Here is a 19,800-nt window from a genome sequence, read left to right on the forward strand (position 1 = left end):
AGCCCATGTGGGTGGGACCATCTCTGGGCTGGTGGTCCTGGGTTCTATAAGAAAGCAGGCTGAGCAAGCTATGGGAGGCAAGCCAGTAAGCAGCACCCCTGCATGGCCTCTGCATCAGCTCCTGCCTCGGGTTCTTGACCTATTTTAGTCCTGTCCTGACCTCCTTCAGTGATGGATGACAACGTGTAAGTGTGAGTCAAGTAAACCCTTTCCTCCCCAAATTTCTTTTGGGCATGGTGCTTCATCAAAGCAATAGTAACTGTAACTAAGATGTGTGTCATGAAGAATCTGGAAAATATTTCACCAAAGATGATTTCCTTCCTATTCTAAAATCTTGTCTTGATTCGGTTGCTCTTCGGTTGACATCCCTGTGGTGGTATTCTAATTGTACTGAAATGTGATTTTGATTGTATGTTAATAAATAAAGTTGCCCGGGGGTCAGAGCTATTAGAGCCATAGACAGAGTGTGGCGGTGGTGGCACACGCCTTTAATCCCATAGATCTCTGTGTGTTCAGGGATACAGCCAGCATTGGAGACATATGCCTTTAAGACCTAGGGGGCTGTACATTCAGACAGTGACGAGGCAGTCACGTGTTTGGGTTTACAACCAATGAGAAGGCAGAATGACTGGAAAATCGACTTACACACAGGAAATAGCTCTCTTTCAAGAAGCTGGGACACAGAGGAGGAAGGGTGAGATTTTAGCTCTGAGCTCTGACCTCTTGGCTTTCTCTTTTACATTGTTTCTGTGTTTCTTATTTAATAAGACGGTTGGTTACATCTACACATCCCCTTGCATTCTTTTGTACTTGTGAATGTCTCTCATGCTACAGCACCAACCGAGAAGAATGGATGGTCACTCCACCTCACCCTGGAGTGTCACATCCTCAGATAGTCGCTCAGCTAGTATACTTCTGCTGCTGCTGCTCTTTCATGTTAGGAGAAGTAGTTGTTAAGTAGATGACCCCTTATCTGTTGAGCCACAGCTGATTATGTGACTGTCTTTGTGTCTCTGTTAGTTGATAATTTTTAAATAAAGTGTCATACTGGCTCTTTACAGTGTGGTAGAAGCAATTGCCTGGTTTTTTAAATAGTAAAACATAGAGATTTTTCCTTTTAGGTATTTAATAACTTTTACTAATCATTTTTCTAATGAAGTAAATGTGTTTTGAAATGATTTTCTCCTTTTATTATTATTCTCATTAAGCCTTCTTTCCTTCACCAAAGACTACAGAAATAGAATCACCTCCCTCCTTCTCCTTCTGCATCTCTACATTGCTAACATTGTGCTTTTTACCACCCCCCCCAACACACACCTATTTATCTTGACAAGTTTCTAACCCACAGAAAAATGTTAAGGATTCAAAAAACTGACCTGTTTGCTTTTACCATTGTTTGACCGTGTGTGTGTGTGTGTGTGTGTGTGTGTGTGTGTGTGTGTGTGTGTGTGTACACGTACATACGCACATACTTGCCACTCTCTAAGAATGACTGAATGTTACAAACACTCTTGAGGCTCTCTGACCGATGCCCTTGGTATTGCTTTATAAGAGTCCTTTTCTTTCTGTGTGCTTGTTCTGACTCCCGTGTTCAGGTGGACGTATGATGAAGCTTCTTCAAGACTTGGTGGCTTTGGAACAGTGTTTTTGTTTTGGGAATGAGTTCTAATAATTTGATTATGTATTTGAAACTTCAGCTAAAAATTAGAACATGTCTCTCTAAAATGTCAGATGTTATTAACTGTACAATAAGCTCTAGGAATAGCAGAGTCCAACACAATTATTTGGAAAGTGTTATGATGATCTTTCTGTATCTCATCAGTAACTGAAGTTTCTGCTTCAGTGTTATGTAATATGTCCCAGAATGGCTCATTTGTATTACACAGTAATTGACAAGGCAAGGCAGCAGATCACTCAAGGTGGTGAGATAGACCCCACTGCGTACCATGTGACCTTGGGGGATCATTTCCTTGCCTACACTTTAGACTGATGACAGTATACATGAATAGGGTAGTTTTGATAGTCACTGCTCAGAGTAAACCTCCATTAAGTATCTCTTATATTTTTATTGTTCACCACAGTGAGATAGATTACGGTTACTCTAACTTCCATTTGGTCTTTATGAATCCAGTTCTCGGACACTGGAGCTCATCCTACTCACCTTGACATTTGAGTATGAAGTTAAAGCACCAGCTTCATGCTGTGCAAAATTGGTTTGGATTTGTTGGCAGAAATGGGCTTCAATCAACTTTCTATGTGATTTTTTAAAATAGCTTTCATTTACTTATTGAAACTTTGATACACTTGCATGATGTAGTATCTTGGTCACACCCACCGCTGACCAGCCTCTCCCTCCACTGCCATCTTCTCCTCCATCTTTATGCACTCTTGCTGTGTGTGCCTCCCTGCCCCGCATCTCAGCTCACTGGATCCAGTTAGTGCTGTCTGCTGCTGTGTTGACCAGCCTTGCTGTTGGCCTTCTGCAGGAAACTAGCCACAGTGAGTTCAGGTGTGCACCAGCCGTAGGTCTACAGGACACCAACTCACAGCGCCCCTCTCACCCTCTGGCTCTCTATTCTTGCTGCCCCTTCCCTGATGTTCCCTGAGCCTTGCAGGGTTCATATCAGTGTCCCATTTCATCCAGATGTGTACTCCAGCTGCCGACTCCACCTGAGGCGGCCCAGCTTACACCTCTTCTCTGATCTTTAAAAGTGGCATTCAAGCTTTACTGCTTCAGAATCTGCCATCATTGGAAGTACTTAGGCATGTGCTAGGTATGTTACATACATTGCATTTACTACATTTTTCTACTTAATTCTAAACAACCCTGTGAGGAAGGCATCACTCTCCATGTCTGTCAACAAGTAAGGAAGCCAAGGCTTGGAATTCCGGGACCTGAAACAGGCCGCATGGTCCCTGCAGCCTATGTTCGTGGCTCTGTCCCTCTGTAGCTCGCTCCTCTCTTTACCTCACACTGGACATTAATCTCTCACTGCACTTCCACGCCCTTGGAAGTCTTTGCCTTTTCCCTGTTCTCTTTCCCGGAGTTACAATTTCCTATCTTTGCACTTACGTACATCCTGCATATCCTTGATCTTTTTCAGATGCCACACTTCTTCCTCCATATTGCTCAGTTTTTGTCATATCAATAATTTGGACAAAGGTCGATTCACAAATCTTCCTTCTGTGCTGTGTTGGTTCCATGTAAGTTTTCAATGTCTGCGCAAACTCTAGTGCTGTGGCAACAGCAGTAATTCTTGGGCAGATGACTCCGGCGGGGGTGGTGGCCATGAAGTGCTTCCTCTGCGCCTATACTGTGCAAGGTGCTTTGCCTCTGTTTTCATGGTTACCTGGATGCCAGCAGAGAGAGAGTGACATTCCTGGTTGGTGTTTAGAGTGTTAGAAAACGATGGGCCTGAGAGCCAATTAGGTCTGAAATGATTCTGCTGATACAGCTCCACAGACAGGGGGTATTCAGGAAATACTCGTGCATTCCATTCTTTCTTACACTAACACTTTTCCAGTTCCTGTGTATGTCTTATATACGTATAGGTGTAAGTATGTGTTCACTTGGGTGTACTAGTGTGTATACGTGTATGTGTGTGCACATACACATAGGTGTACATGTCTTCAGTTGTATGTACAGGTGTGTATGCCTGTGCATGTACATATACTTAGATATATGTATGTTTCCACTCATGTACAGGTTTGCACATATGTGTCTGTGTGTGAGTACATAACAGATTTAAGTATGTCTTGACTTCTGTGTACAGATGTGCATGCATGTGTGTGTTCCTACGTGTATGTGGAAGCCAGAAGTTTTCAGGTGTCTTCCTCAATCACTCTCCTCCTTAATGTTTTTAAATTTTATTTGTTAGTTGTATGTGTATGTATGTGCCTGCTTATCTATGTATAGTATTTGAACTGCGTGCATGTAGTACCTGCAGACGCCACAAGAGGGCATCAGATGCCCTGGAAGCTGCCTGATGTTGGAAGTTCAGGTCCTCTGTAAGACCAGCCAGTGCTCTTAGCCACCGAACTTCCTCTCCAGCCCTTCCACTTAGTCTTTGAGGATGACTCTCTGTCTCTGTCTCTCTGGACCTGGAGCTGGTCAACTTGAGTAGATGATGGACAGGTCAGCAGAGTCCTGGAGCCCTGTCGTCTCCATGCCTGGCTTTTCCATGTCCCGTTTCTAGTGAGCACCGAGAAGGAAGGGCTGTTGATGAGACTGTCAAATGATCCATAAATTTAGACACGTGTAAGCCATTTCTTCACATTTTCTAATCTCCTTTCTTTAATTCTATTTTTAATGTAAGTTGCCATAAAACAGCAATTGTCAGGTAGGTATGCTGTGGTAGATGCTGAGACTTGTTCAGCGGCAATACAGAACTTAATTTCAGGGTTGTTTGTTTTTTTTTTTTTTTTTTTTTTTTTTTTTTGGTTTTTCGAGACAGGGTTTCTCTGTGTAGCTTTGCGCCTTTCCTGGAGCTCACTTGGTAGCCCAGGTTGGCCTCGAACTCACAGAGATCCGCCTGGCTCTGCCTCCCGAGTGCTGGGATTAAAGGCATGCGCCACCAACGCCCGGCGAGTTTGTTTGTTTTTTAATGTGTTATTATTACTTGTTAGAGTAGGAATTGGCATAGCGTTTGATGTGGTCTGCAGCTCAGTTTAGGTGACTGATGCCAAGAGCTGTGTAAGGACCTGGTTGTACAAACCTGCATAATTCAGAGCCTCGGGGAAGGGAGTCTTCCGGGAGTAACAGTTAGCTACTCCTGACATCCGAGAGTGAGTTCACTGAGATGGCCCTTCCGGATTACAGGAAAAAGACCCCGCGTTGGGTGGAGAGGTGAGCAGAACGTTGTCTTGACTGCGTTCTTCCAGCCTCTGCGGCCATGCAGTAGCCGAGCATTCATTTTATTTTTAGATATTGATTGTGTAGCCACACATGTAAATCGTAATCAGAGTGCGATGTGATGGAGAGGCCCAGGCAGGGGGGCCAAACCGCTCTAGGTGACAGGCGCTGGGGAGATGACACCTCCTCTCCAAAGCCGCTGCTGTCCTCGCCGATGTAACCGGTCATGTCTTGTTTGCATAGCTGTTGCCGACTGGTAAGCAAGTCTGTGAGATTGCCAGCCTGGGACCTGACACTGTTAGTGCGAGCAGTTGGACAAGCTCCACAACTGGTTAAGGTTTCATAAGAAATAAACTAGCGTGTTGGATGAAAGGGGAGAGGTTAGCACTGCCCTTGACAAGGACGGGGAGGCCCTTGGGCCTAACAACACACACACGGTTAGGGCATTGCCGCTATTTCGTGGCATCTAACCAGAAGGAAAACTTTAGAAAAAGAAAGAAAGAAGGAAGGAAGGAAGGTAGTAGGGAGAGAGAGAGAGAAGAGAGAGAGAGAGAGAGAGAGAGAGAAAGAAAGAAGGAAACTAGCTAAGAGCATAGTAGTTAGTGGCTACCTTTTGCCAGCTTTGGCTTTATGAAGCTCAGTTTCATAGAATACTGCTTAAGAATTATATTTATTTTACATAGTTTTAAGATCATCCATTATGGTTTGCTGTAAGTCACTTAAAACTTATTTCCTCGTTAGGAAAGTCACCCACCTCGGCTTTAGCCCAGTGGTGGCATTTGATCACCAGAAGGGGCACACAGAGCCTCAGGCGTTTCCCTTCCCACCTTGTCTTGTCCCGCAGGGAGGAGCTGGTGTCAGCCGAGGACCTGCTGCAGTGGCTGCGGCCGTTCTGTGCTGACGACGCCTGCCCCGTGAGGCCGCGAATCCAGGCGCTGCAGCTCTTGGGGCAGTCCTTCCACCTGAGTGAGGAGGACAGCAAGCTCCTGGTGTTCTTCCGGACGGACGCCATCCTCAGAGCCGCGTGGCCCCAGAGACAGGTAAGCAGCACGTGTGTGCACACCCTTCCTCAAGTCAGCGGTAACGCAGACTTCCAGTATCAGCTGCTTAGTGATGGATTCTGGGTAATAAGTCTATTCTGATTTTCATACGTGGCCAAACAGGACTGGGCTTATCAAACACCTGCCCATCATGTCCACATGCCCATCTTCAGGACTGTTGATGACACTGACTGACAGGGTTTTGACCCTTTCCGGGAGAAATGCCTCTGGTTGGAAAGGCCGTGGCTTTGCCTGTGACATGGCCTTCCTTCTCCTGCACCACTGTGGCGGGGAGAGACAAACGTCTTAGTTTCTCAGCCCTTTCCAGGATCCCACAGGCCTCCACTCTGGAACCTTCCCTGATAACTGCAGACTTTACTGAACTTTGAATTCTCAAAGTTAAAACTTCTTTACCTTGCCTGCCTGCCTGCCTGCCTCCCTCCCTCCCTCCCTTCCTTCCTCCCATTTGTCTCCCTACTATCATGGAAACTCTGGAACACACAGATCCTGGTTACCTTTAGCTTCAACTGGACGCAGCCTAGACTCATCTGAGGGAGCTCAGTTAAGGGATTGTCAGGATTGGTGATTGATGTGGGAGGCCAAGGCCCACTGTGGGCAACTCTGTCCCTAGGCAGGCAGGTAGGTCTGTGCCGTGTAAGAGAGTGCACTGGAAAGCAAGCCAGTAATCCACTCCTCTGTGGTTTCTGCTTGAAGCCCCTGCCTTGGCTTCCCTCAGCGATGGAAGGCAACTGAAATAAGGCTTTGCCTCTCCAGGAGGCTAGTCCTCGGGTTCTAATCCACTGTTGATACTTTGTTGCTGTGACTATAGCCTGTTTGCTGTCGCCCATGAGGTTCGTGAGTAACTTCATTTCAGGAATATTTGCTCTGAGAAGGAGCAAATGTTCAGGCCTTCTGGAAATCTCTCCCAGGAGCCTCAGAGTAACAAGTGAATGTTATCTCATGTCTCACGTTTTTATTTTCTCCCCACATCTACTTTCCTCTTAGATAAGGGTGGTTTCCCTGTTCTTGGCAGGTAATGGTCAGGTTCCTTCAATATTTGTAGTAGGAATGAGCACACCCCATGCTGGCATTGCTGTACCGGTGTCCTGGGTATTCTCTGAGCAACACTGTGGGGACTGTGTCTTCTCTGCGTCTGCTGGGCATTGCTGTTTTTTTGTTTTGTTTTTTTGGAGCACAAGGGAATTTGATGAAGAATTTTTACTTTTAGTTGAAGCAACTTCTTGTTCCTTGGAAAATGAAGCAGCAGTTTCAGGCTGGAAACACAATCTGGATTCAGAATGTTGACTTAACTATGTCCATGGTTCAAATTATCTCTTCAATTACCATTTTTCAAAGACTGTTATCTTTCTCTAGAACACTGGAAAGAGTGGGGCCCCATGGGCAGCGTGTGTCTCTGTCAGCCTTACACCACTAGGTCTGTGACCCTGGGGAAGACTCTTACACTAAGGTTTTCGACACTCTGTGTGTAAACTAGAAAAGGTGGACAATGGTCAGCTCACCTCCTCTGTCTCCCTGTCCTCACTATCCGTACGTCCCAGATACCGGGAGAACAGTGGTTCACCTTGCTTATGATCTCCCTACCACCTCTTTCTTCTTTAGAAGCATTTCCAGTGCCATTGCTGATAGAGACCCATTCATACAGACTGAAGATGAGCGCAGATAATAATACTGACTGCAGTGTTCAGTTACAAAAAGAAAATGTGGAGGCCACGTGCACCAGGCTGGTAATCCTCTTAGGCAGACTTTGCATACATCAAAGAGGGGCTTAATATTTAATTATCCTAAAAGTGCCCAAAGTAGTGGCCCCGCGAATCATTGTGTTGCTGGGAAACCAGCCAGGGCCTGCAAGATTCAGCACGTCTGGGACGCCTGCCCCTCACTGCTTCACAGAGACAAAACAACTTCTAGTTTTCTAATGATTAGTTAACGGAATTAAAAAATCAGAGACCCTCACTTTTCAGCAGTTTGAGAGGCTTTAATTTCCTCCCCAGATATGCAGCCCTGCCTGGTGTGAGTGGGGTGCGATGGGAGGGGGAGGGCAGCGTGTATTATATTAATCCCTTGGTACAGTTTATCAGAGGTTTTCAGCTTTTGTAATTTTCTAGTTAACTGGCGCATGAAAAATGTGGGTCAAAATACTGATGTTTCCTTTGAAAACTTCCATACCTCAGCACCTCAGATTTTCCCACATTTTTATGTAAAGGAGACCATGTAGCTGAAGAGTTCTGCCTTTTTACTTTTCAGACACCTGAATTTAGTGGTGTAAGACATTGCTGGAAAGATTTAGCTTAAGATAACACTATCTTGTTATGAAGTCATGTGACTGCCTGGTTTGACACATGCAAGTCCCAGTTAATGCTTTTATTAGGGACCGGCTGACCTTCATTTGTCAGATATTTGCAAAGTACAAACTTCTCGTCATATGGAACTAGAGAAGTTCAGTATACAAAGCCATATGTAGTTCCTTGTACATAGTTGACTTCAAAATGGCTCCAAAGCTAAGAGTCACGTTTGATCAGCTTAGCCAAATACAGGTGTGGTCTGATGTAGGAGCTGTGCATGTACACAGAGATAATGTATATCTAACAGCCATGATGTCCTGCCATCCTGGAGCTTCGAGAGGCTTTCATTACCTCCCTGCTCAGCTGGGGTTTTTTTTTTTTTTTTTTTTTTTTTTTGTAGGGAAATAATACAGTTGTTGAGAACTGAGAAGTTACTGGGATTTTCTTTGTCTCAGGTGTGACCTTTCTGAAATGACTCCGCAGTTGAGTGCAATCTGTTTCATCGCTGTCTTCATTCTACGTCCTTTGCCACTGTCTGAAAACCTCTTCCTCCCTCCTCCCTGCCCGTTTGTTGTGTGATGTCTTTCTTCTTCCATTAGAATATAAATTCTTTGAGAGTGGGGACCTGAAAGACACTCTGTAAATATTTGTTGAATAAATGAATATTAAGTCTTTAAGAACCTGTCCAAGGTCATGCTTCAAAAGGCAAGACAGAGCTCCAGCTCTGAGTGTGCTGTTCTCGCCTTGCAGCCTGCTCCTTATCTGGAGGCAAATGATTTACTTGGGGTGATGGGAAGATGTCCTTTAAGAGTGGCCTGCCACATCTGGGCTGATGTGGCTTTGCTAGTTTGCCACACCGTCCTCATGGTGACTTCTGACTAGTTTGCTGCTTCTCATGCGGCAGCGAGCATCGCTTTCCAGACCTGAGCAGGAGAGCTGAGATTCCCGTCAGGGGAGTATCGATATAACTGGTGGAGATCTAGAGAGTCTCCCAGCGTGCACCCTTTGGCTCCCTTCCTGAAGAGATCCTCCCTCTCGCTGCTGAGGGCGTCATTTGGGGAGAACAGGAGACCGTGAGTTGTGACCTGCATGGACATTAGAGTTGTCACAGAGAGTGGAAGGTTAAATGGCAGGAAACCTGTAATATCCTCACTTCAGGCGAGGCAATGGTCCTCGTTGGTGTGGGCTTCATACTGCCAGTAGTCAAAGTGTTCAGACGCCAAGATAGACGTTGACACACAACACAAGTCTCAATGATCACGTGTGCCAGGCAGCAAGAAAAAGCTCCTCTGATTATTTGATCAGAACGGTCGGTCGTGTTAAAATAGGGAGACCCCATTGGCCGCAGGAGACACGGGATGGGCAGACTGTGGGGAGCCACCTGTGTTCTGACCGAGGAATGTGGGAACATGGTGCCGTGAAGGTACATGAGCAGATAGCTGTTCCAGGAAATGATCTGACCGTGATGGGGAGGACTGAGGCAGTGGTCTGGTTCTGAACTTGGCTCGTGCAGTGGAGATGGACATGTGCTGTGGGATGTTCTCTATGTTAAATGTGTTACTCTGATTGATTAATACATAAAACACTGGCCAGTAGCCAGGCAGGAAGTAGGCAGGACAAAGAGGGAGGAGAATTCTGGGAAGTAGAAGGCTAAGGCAGAGAGACACTGCCAGCCACCGCCATGAGAAGATATTAAGATACCGGTAAGCCACGAGCCACACGGCAACTTATAGATTAATAGAAATGGGTTGATTTAAGATATAAGAACAGTTAGCAAGAAGTCTGCCACGGCCATACAGTTTATAAGTAATATAAGTCTCTGTGTTTACTTAGTTGGGTCTGAGCGGCTGTGGGACTGGCGGGTGAGAGAGATTTGTCCTGACCGTGGGCCAGGCAGGACCAGGAAAACTCCAGCTACAGACATAGGTGGAAAAGAGCCTGAGACCACGGTCAGATGTGGGGAGAGGAGGTGGGGGTTGCTGCTGCTCTGAATTTTGCCTGTGACTAGAGGGGACGTGGCTGCTCGACTTGCTGGACAGTGCAGGAGGAGAGGCTAGGCCCTGAGTTCAGGCAAGTTATCAGCATGCTTTAATCAACTCATCAGTTTGCTTTCATTCAAAATAGCATTTCTGTAGCATGCTGGAGCAGTAGTGAGGGACGCAGGGAGGCTCAGTTTATCTCCTTCATGTAGACAAAATGTCTTTGTAGACTTAATGTGTCTTAGTGTAATGGCTGTTCCCCAGGAATAGACTTGAATTTAGTCCCCAGATGTGATTCCCTGGCTTCCCTTCTCTCTTTTCAGGCTCAGGTCAGTTCAGTTGTCTTTGTGGTGGATGACTATATCCCTGTGCCCTTTACAATGTCATTACTGTGTGTTCGTTGTCCATGATGAGGGCTTCGTTAGGATACGTGCACACATCAGTGTGAGCTTTGACCTTGTCCCTTTCCCCATGCTCACTGGTCTCCTTCCTCTTCACCAGCAGTCCTCCTTCTGCCCACATGTCTTGTGTTCATTTTAAAATCCGGGTGTGCAGATGAGAAACAAGACACAATGTTAGTCTTTCTGGGCCTTGCTTATTCTGTTTAACCTATAGATCTTCATTTCTATCTGTTTTCCCATAAACGATGTAGTTTCATTCTTCCTTATGGCTTCCTAAACCTCCATTGTATGTGTATCACGTTACGTTATCCATTCATCTTGATGGGCATGTAGGTAACCCCACTGTTTCATCAGTGTGATGTGCAGATCCCTCTTTTGGGTGCTGATGTAGAATCTCTCAGCTCTTTACCCAGGAGACGTGTAGCTGGATCATATGGTAGCTCTGGGTCTAATTTTATGAAGATCTCTATGCTGATTTCCGTGGTGGCTGGCCTACTTGCATTCCTACCACTAGTGTTTAGTGGTTTATTTTTTCCCGCATCCTTACTAGTATTTTTCATTATTTTCGCCATTTTGACCAAGGTAGAATAGAATGTCGTTTTGATTTGCATTTCCCTGGTGTGTAAGGGTGTTGAACATTTTCTATATATCTATTGGCAGTTTGTACTTTCTCTTTTGAGAACTGCCTATTAATTCCTTTTTTTTTCCCTCCAGTTTGTGGTTGTATTTGGGGGGTTTGAGTTTCTTCACTGTACATTTAGTCTAGACGTCAGATGAGCAGCCAGGCACCTTCACTGTTGACTCTGCCCTCGCGGCTCTATGCAGAAGCTTTCTAATTGCGTCATTTCGGTAATCACCTCGTTCTCGCCATGCTGCAGAAAGATACCTGTCTTAGTCCCATGTGGGATGCAGATTGCTGAAGGAAAGGAAAAACAGACACATGTGACTGCGTGCTGGGAGGAGCAACAGAGCTGCTGAGATTCTAACTTTCATTCTGAAGTGACTTCAGACTTACAAAAAGTGGTGTCCACTCTACATACATTTCTGTGTATTTTTCAGTCCAATTCTGCAAATGGTAGTGGCTCAGCCACAGCCACACGAGTTCAGTACTGCTTCCTGATCTCTCAGTACCTCGGTCCTCCACTGTCAGTGGCCCCACTCGTCTCCTTTCTGATCCGCACCCACCCATGTCACACTGCATTTGTCACAGGTCTTGATCTGAAATGACTTATTAGTCTGATTTGTTTGTTTGGTCTTTTATGACAGTGGGAGTTGTAAAAAGCAGTGGGCAATTATTTTGTAAAATGTCATTCAATTTAACATCGTCATGTGTTCAGGTTTTGCATTTTTAGTAGGAGGCCACAGAAGTGATGTGTCTTTCTTAGTACATTATATCAGGAGATATGTAGTGTTGATTTGTTTCATGACTAATAGTGTTAACTTGAAGTACTGTGAAGCAGTACTTTTTTATGATTATTAGGTAGTTTGTTAGATACTTTGAGTTTGTTATTATTATTATTGTTATAGTCTCTCATCATACTTTCATGTACTTGTTTTAGCATGAATTGATGATTGCTGCATGAGAGTGATAATTATAACTACGATGAAGTTTTCTTCCATCACTTGTCTGTCTAAATATATTTATTAAATTGCTTATTTATTTTATTGTGGTCATAAGGGTTTTGCTTTGTGCCATGGTTCTAATCTGTTATTTTGATTTGCTTTTGCCTAAGTCTTCCAGAGCTGGTCATTAGGATTTCTCTTCCGCGTTCATCACATTCCAGCAATATCGTTCTCAGGCACAGGTGTTCTTATTGTCCCACCCTTCACACGGGAAAGGAGGCTAAGGCTGGTTAAGAGAGCTGTATATCTCAATACTAAAATATGCCAAGCAGATACAAGGTAAAGAAGTACTAAGTCTGTTACCCAAGGCACTGTTAGATACCCACTGACTGTGTGTGCCTGCTACGCTCTAATGTGTTGTTAGACATTGTAATTTCAGACCCGTCTGTTGGGTTTGGTGTAGTTGCCTTTTTTTTAACCTATGAATATATTAAGGCATCAACCTTTATCTATCGTATCATAGCTATGGCAAGGCCAACATTTAGTTTCTCGTTATTTTATTCCTGGTCAGGCCCCCACTGAATAATGATCTTTTCACTTCAGCTCAGTCTGTAGAAGTGACTAGAACTCACAGTACAAGGTCACATATTTATGACATTCATTCAATATCTGCATCTGTGTTTTAGTTCTTTAAAAATTAGAAAATCTATCCCCAAAAGTACCTTTTAATATTTAAAGGCATTAGTAATATTTTCATAATTTTGATTTTGTTTTAATAAAATTCATAACTCAGAAATGAAAAATCGCCATTGGTGTATTTATATTTTCTTGTCTAATAGTAGTGGTTCTGCAGTTTCTCACAGTATGGAACAGTAGTGATATCTATTGAGTTCCTCCTTGTGGGCGGGACTAGTTCAAGTGTCACTCAGATCAGTGGGGAGATTGGTTGTCAACACTTGGTGATGGGGTTTTTATCTTCTCAGCGTTTCATTTCCAGAGAACTGGCTAGGTCCAGCGGACACGGGAGGCCACATTGCCCACCCGGAACTTCCACAGGTCTAGTTTTGCCTAGAGCTCAGCTCTGTTAGCCTTTCATGCTTCTACTGTGCCTGTGGGTTTTTTGTTTGTAATTTGAAGCCCTGTGTATGAGCGTCACAGTATAACATCATCGTATTTATGGAAAGAATCACATAGTTATTTTGCATCTTGACATTAATCAGCATCCTGTTGCTGGTTAGGAGCTACAAGAGCAGAGCTTAATGTCACTATTACCCAAGGTAACAAAGGTTTATGAGAGTTCTCCCCATAGAGTACTTGGATGTTCTCTGGTAGCTGTTACACATTTGTGCCTGCAGTGACCGGGAGCTGCTATCAGTGCCTGTGGGAAGATACATAATCAGGTGCACTGCCCGAGGAAGGTGTCTGGGTTCACTCCCAGCAGCACGAGAAAGTTTAAGGTAAAGAATGGCTTCCGCTGAGAACAGTTTGTCAGTCCTTCTGATTCAAGGACAATGAAACTGTCTGATAAGGAGGAGCTGCAGCCACTTGACAAATTGACTTACAGGAAGGACATAAGTCCCCTCATTCAACGTGAAAGAAAGAAGCAGTATTTAGAGACAAAAGCAAGGCTCTCATACTGGAGTCACACTTGTGTTTTGCCCTTTTAAATTTCATAACGTTTAGTTAGTATCAATAGCAAAGAGTCACTAAGTATGCAAGTGCTTGTGAAATATTGGAAGTTTTCTCAGATACTCCCCAGGCTAGGACACAGGGAATGTTACACAAAGCATGTGCTGGGGGATCGCTTAGTGGGTTCAATGCTTGTCCCCGAGCATGAGGGCCAGAGTTCAGATCTTCAGAGCTTGTGTACATGCCAGGTGGGTGTGGTAGCTGGCCTATGAAGAAGGCTGAGACGGGATGGACTGCTTATATCAGTGATGTCTGTGTCGGGGGCCCTGCATCAGTAAGTCAGAGTGCACATAAGGAGGGTCTCACCTGGACTGTGCTGCATCCTGGAGGCTGGGGTTGTCACGCTTGCCTGCATCCCCATCCAGAGTGAACCAGGTGTCCTGATTTCAGAATGCTCACACTAACCACCTGCCCTCACACTTCCAGAATCCTGTGATACCCACATAATTGAACCTTTGTGGGCTCAGAAAAATCCTTCATTTTTTTTCCTCCAATAACTTGCCAGTTTTGTGAAATAATGTTTTTTTTTCAACTTAAAATTACTTAATTTTTCTGACTCTTCATAATCAATATTCTTAAATATATTATGAAAATATATTGAACCAAAGCTGTCTGCTAGAAAGGTATCATTATTTTAATTGTACTGTTCGCGCACGCACATACACACACACACACACACACACACACACACACACACACCCCAAAACAAAAATGTACATTGATCATATGATGTTCAGTTTTGTCTGCTGACTACTCGATTTAATTGTAGCTAAAAACTTTTAACTGAAAATCTGGAGGCATGTTCATGATAACTAGGAGTAATATAGAAGTGTGCAGCTTGGTGATGGTATTTTAACATTGTTCTTAACCAGGAAAGGGACAAATAGAGCCTCTAAGCTTTTGAAAACCTAAATTACCATTCTGTATTTGTGTGGTTTTCTAATTTCTGGAATGCCCAAGAAAAATACTGAAAAGGACTGGACTTAATAAAAGTAGTATGTAAGTGGAGTGACAAAAGTTAAAATAGTATGTGTTGGTATATAGGAGCATAACTTGTAAGTCCCTGTCATGTAGACTTGTGATTCTAAATAGAGACATACCTGTTCAAACTGAAGTGTGTCGTCTTTACCTCAAATGTTAGGGTAAATATTGCTCTTCAGTTCATTAGCACTTAGATCTAGAATGTTGTGTTTAAGAGCCTTTATTTGATGCTCTTGCCTAAAGAGTTAACAGTGATAAGATAGTCTTATGAACTGAGGACACAGCTCAGCAGTTAAAGACTTACTTTCCAAGAATAGGACTCAGTCAAGCTTGGCTGCCTAACTGGACCCCCAGAGCAAATTAGCCAGACTAGCCCTATGGGTAAGCTCTGAGTTTGTCTGGGGACTTTGCCCCGAAGAATAAGGTGGAAAGTGATAGAGAAGGATTCTGTGCATCAACGTTAGGCCTCTGGGCTCATACACACACATCTGCACTCCCAAACATGCGTATGCATCAGCGAAAAGTTAAAAAGTTAAAAGATAGTTTGGGACTCTTTCCCAACATAGTAATTATAGAAACTTGAAAAGCTACTGGAAAATAATTCTCTACAGACCTCACATTTCAGCAAGGCTCATGCACAAAGGAACTGACTGGCTTGGTTCAGGATTCTTTCCGATGACATTTTTATAGAAATGGAAGCTAGTGTCTCCCATGAGCAGAGCACATACATTTCCTGTACAGTGTAACAGATTCATAGTCTTTAAGTGTGGGGCTCTTCACAACCCACTACGTGTGTGTGCGCGTGCGTGCGTGCGTGCGTGCGTGCGTGCGTGCGTGCGTGCGTGTGTGTGTGTGTGTGTGACTTTCCTAAGTAAGTACTACTTCTGAGCCTAAAGGCTTGGGGAACTGACACAGGAAATGCTGATGCCCCGGCTGCCACTGTTCCCGTGAGTACAGAAGGTCTTTGTTTCTGACCCAAGGGTTGTCTTCTGTCAGAACCAAACTATGCAGACTAGACACGCTATCCTGTTGGCTTGTCTGGAAGAGAGAGTCTCTCTTATCCTTGACAAAGACTTTGTCTTTCCAAACCAACTCCAGGGTTGTGTTTCTAGAACAGATAACGCAGCGCAGGGAGAAGGGCATGACCCATCTATTTCATACACAGTCTGATTAATGCCTGGGAGTTTTCTTTCAAGAATGGCGTCAACCTAAGAGGCTTCCTTAGAAGCCTGACACGGCCCCCTTTGCTTGCAGCAGGGGACATTAGCCATTATCTCTCCTTTGAGTAGAGCGGAGCTGAAGTCCTCACTATATGACTCAGGTAACCCGCAGTTTTGCACATGATTTCATTGTGAAGGCAAAGTCACACAGACCCTGGGAACAGCAGTGTGAGATGTGGAGAGGTAATGCTATCCTTGCCTTCTCTCATTTAATCTTTCCAGTGGCTTGAGAAAGGATTGGCCTCTTATTTCTAGAGCCCCAACCATTAGGGCCTGCTTCTGGGTTTGGTTACTCGTCCATTTTAAGAGAAAACAATTTAAATAAAATACATAAAATGAAAAGTGGGTTTCCTTAGCGCTTTGGCCATAGCTGGAGGGAGTTGTTCTCAGTTGCCTGCTCCTCTGGTAGTTGCACTGCTGTTTACAGAAAGAACAAAAGTGTACCCAGATTCAGTCCTGGAGCCAGGGAGTCCAGCTGGGGAATAATCGTAGAATCCACATCCGGACGTTCAGGTTCTTACTGCACTTCCTGGTGCTGGAGGCTGAGCTAGGGATGGGAGGTGGTTGAGTTCACTCCTAACACACAGGGAGCTGGAGCTGAAAGCATTACAACCCAAAGCCTGTGTCAAGGGAACTGTTATACTTTGGCTCTGCCATACTGTTGGGAATGGAGGCTCCACTCTGCGTGTACAGGTGAGCAAAAGTTCACACTTCCACTCCTCCCTCCCTCTGTAAGCCACAGGGAAGTCCACTGGATTTGCGTCTTTTCCTGTCTTAAAACTGTCAGCGATAGAATCGTGAGGGATTTTACAGTCTCCATCTGCCGTGGTTCCCCTTCGCTTCCACCATTTCAAATTCCAGCAGGAAGGAGAGTCCTTAGAACATATGAGTTGCATTAACGGGCAATTTTAATAATGGTCTGCTGTCCATCCATTTATGTCGTTAGTCATTTTACCAAGTGAGTGCTGCAGCCTTCCAGATAACATTTCTCTGGCTCTCCTCTGAAAATGTATTCAACATCTTTCATTTCCATGTAGTATCTTCCTATTTCATTGTGTGCCACGTGTCATACAAACACCTAGGAGGAATGGAAGAATATCCTTGATTGGCTGGGCTTGACTCTATCCATCTCTTAATTTCGTGCTTCTTCCTATTAAAATCCAGTCTCTGCTAAGTCTGTTTCTTCCAGACTAGAGCATCTCTTTCTGTGTTGAGCATATGAAATACAGTGTTGAGCTCAGTGCACATGAAGAAAACCCAAACAGACACAAAGTCACTGTTGAGGAAGGAAATGTCTCAGTAGTTTTTCCGATAGATGTGAGACGCTATTCTTGAGTGCTACAGCAAATCTACAAGTGGTACTATCCTAAGTATCAGTTACCATGTGGAATTTGAAACCATGGCAACAGCTTTTTTCCCTGTAGTTTTTGTAAAACTAGACAAGAAACCCATTGGTCTGCCTTTCACTCTGATGTATCTTGAAGAAACATGTTGACTGTTTGGAAAGTTATTGTTGACTAAGTCATGTAGCTCCTGAATATCGGTCCATTTCCTATGTAAAAGCAATTTTGTTTATTATATAGTATTAAGAATCCAGTTCATGTTACTGTCGATCTAGCTCATTAGAAACACCAGCACGTTGTTGGAAGGTGTCACACTTATGGCAGATACACGTACATCAAAGTTTCAGATTTCTCTCCAATGTTTTATTCGTGTCTTTGGCAGCACATGCTGCCAATTGTTTTCCTCAAACTGGAGAGCTCACGGGGCTTTTGGGGTTGTTCTCTCAAAAGGAGCTAGGATATTGAGACGGTTGGTGAGCATTCATACAGCTGTGTGTCAGGGGGATGAGGGGGGATTACAAAAACATACGATTAAAAACATTAATAAGTTGAAACTATTCTCATCAAACTAATAAAATATATGCAAATTTAATTTATAGTTAGATTTCCTTTTTTGATGAAATCTTTTCTAATTTTATAAGCTTTTTACAATTTTTGGAAAGAAGTTGAATCTAGATATTGTTAAAAATTGTACCAGGCTCTGCTAACTCCCCTTGGGAGACCTTGCCTTGGAGGAGGTGGGAATGGAGGGTGGATTAGGGGGAAAGGCTAGGGGCGGGAGGAGGGAAGACAGGTGAATCTATGTATGTAATGAATAGAAAAATCTCTTGATTAAAAAAAAATATGACTTTAAAAGAAATCTCTTCTCTCTCTCTCTCTCTATATATATATACCATATTTAGAAAACAACCCACATAGATCCTGTGCTTTGTAATAAGAGGGAAAGCGACTTGTCATCGTTAATTATCTTGCATTTAATCGTAGACTCTGGAATCGTGGTATTTATTAAGAATGCTAACAGTGTACCATTTGGTGGGTCTTGAGTGCCTTACTTTCAAGCTTAAACCTTTGCTCAGGTAAACTCTAAATAGAAACTAAGATTACAAAGCATGAAGAGGTCAGCCATTGACTGGCCCGTCTCCCTGATGCAGACATCAAGTTGCACCCTCATAACCTGAGACTTCTGGCCATTTTAAAGCCCATTTTTCAAGTAAGGAAAATGAGGCCCAGAGCGAGGGGCTTTACTGAGATCTTTACTGTTAGTGAGTGTAACACTAGCCAATCATTTGCTGTGCTGGCAGTGTTCTATCTCCAGTAACAAAACCAACCAATATGTTATGGCCAGTCTATGAGGATTTAACATTGCTTATGCTAAATTGTCTTGTAAATGATAAGTTATCATTTATTTGTGCATTTAGCCTCTCAGTTCTTCCATGGGAAAAGTACTCATTACACACCATGTGGTTTTAAGTACTAAGAGGGAAAATGAAAGAACAAGATGTGCAGGCATGGGGGTGCCGTACAACTCGGGCCCGTAAGCAGGGCGGGTAAGGTGGGAGGGTGACATCACTTTGAGGAAACGGGCTTCTAAGCTTCCTCCAGTATCTGGAGGAAGAATGTGCCAGGCCAAGGAACAGTTCCAGGTAGCTGAGGCAGAATGTGCATAATTGTGAGCAGGAAACCTCAAGAGGCTTTGAGGCTGGAGATGGTGGAAGATGAGGAGGTTGGATAACTGCAAGTCTTACTTGAGATTTTACAAATCTGTTTCTTTACTACTGAGACAATTGCCTGCTCTCAGTTAGAAGCCTCACTTAAATAATGTCGAGCTTATCTAGTGTTTAACTCCTCTTGCCGGAACACGCTGCTCTGATTACCTTTTGGCTGTGTCACCTGAGAGTCCCAGCACTGGGACAGTTGAGCCAATGTCTATATGTTCTGTGAGGTTGCCAACCCTGAGTGTCCCCCCACATGGAGCTGTGGTTGGAGTCAACTGGCCTGCTGTACCATGAAATTATTTCAAAAACTGTAAAGCGCTCTGGGGCTATTATTCCAGATATGAATGGCCTGAGACTCAAAGGTGGGTTTTGGAGGATCTGGCAGGTCTCTGTGGGACCCGGACTTTCTGTAGCAATTACTGATAATTTCAGAGTACACATGACCATTTACAACATTGCAGAATCTGTGGCGTGACTTTTTCAGATGGTGTCATAGATCAGAGCCATCATGGCCATTAAATAAATGTCTTAGAAACGTGCATTAGTGCATGGCAGATTAGCAAATACGTAAGTGAAATCCATTCTCAAGTATCCTTTCAAGATGTGGCCATCTGAATTCCTGCGAACACATGTCATCATGCATGTGCCATTATGATCGTCTGTGCACCCACATGCTGAGAACCCGTGTGAAGAGGAACCTAGTCAGGGGGATCC

The 19,800-nt window shown here is 44.1% G+C and overlaps 1 protein-coding gene and 1 pseudogene across 1 annotated transcript in view; both read left to right on the plus strand.

Annotated features, from left to right (window-relative positions):
* The window catches only part of Nbas (NBAS subunit of NRZ tethering complex), a 274,692-nt gene that overhangs the window by 233,386 nt on the left and 21,506 nt on the right, over positions 1 to 19,800 (plus strand). Inside the window, 1 exon segment of the mRNA XM_037198012.1 lies at positions 5,697 to 5,892. Within this exon segment, the coding sequence (XP_037053907.1) occupies positions 5,697 to 5,892 (196 nt within the window).
* Positions 5,212 to 5,328, plus strand: LOC114698864 (annotated as a pseudogene).

Source organism: Peromyscus leucopus, chromosome 22, assembly GCF_004664715.2.
Source record: "Peromyscus leucopus breed LL Stock chromosome 22, UCI_PerLeu_2.1, whole genome shotgun sequence".
NCBI classification, from domain to species: Eukaryota; Metazoa; Chordata; class Mammalia; order Rodentia; family Cricetidae; genus Peromyscus; species Peromyscus leucopus.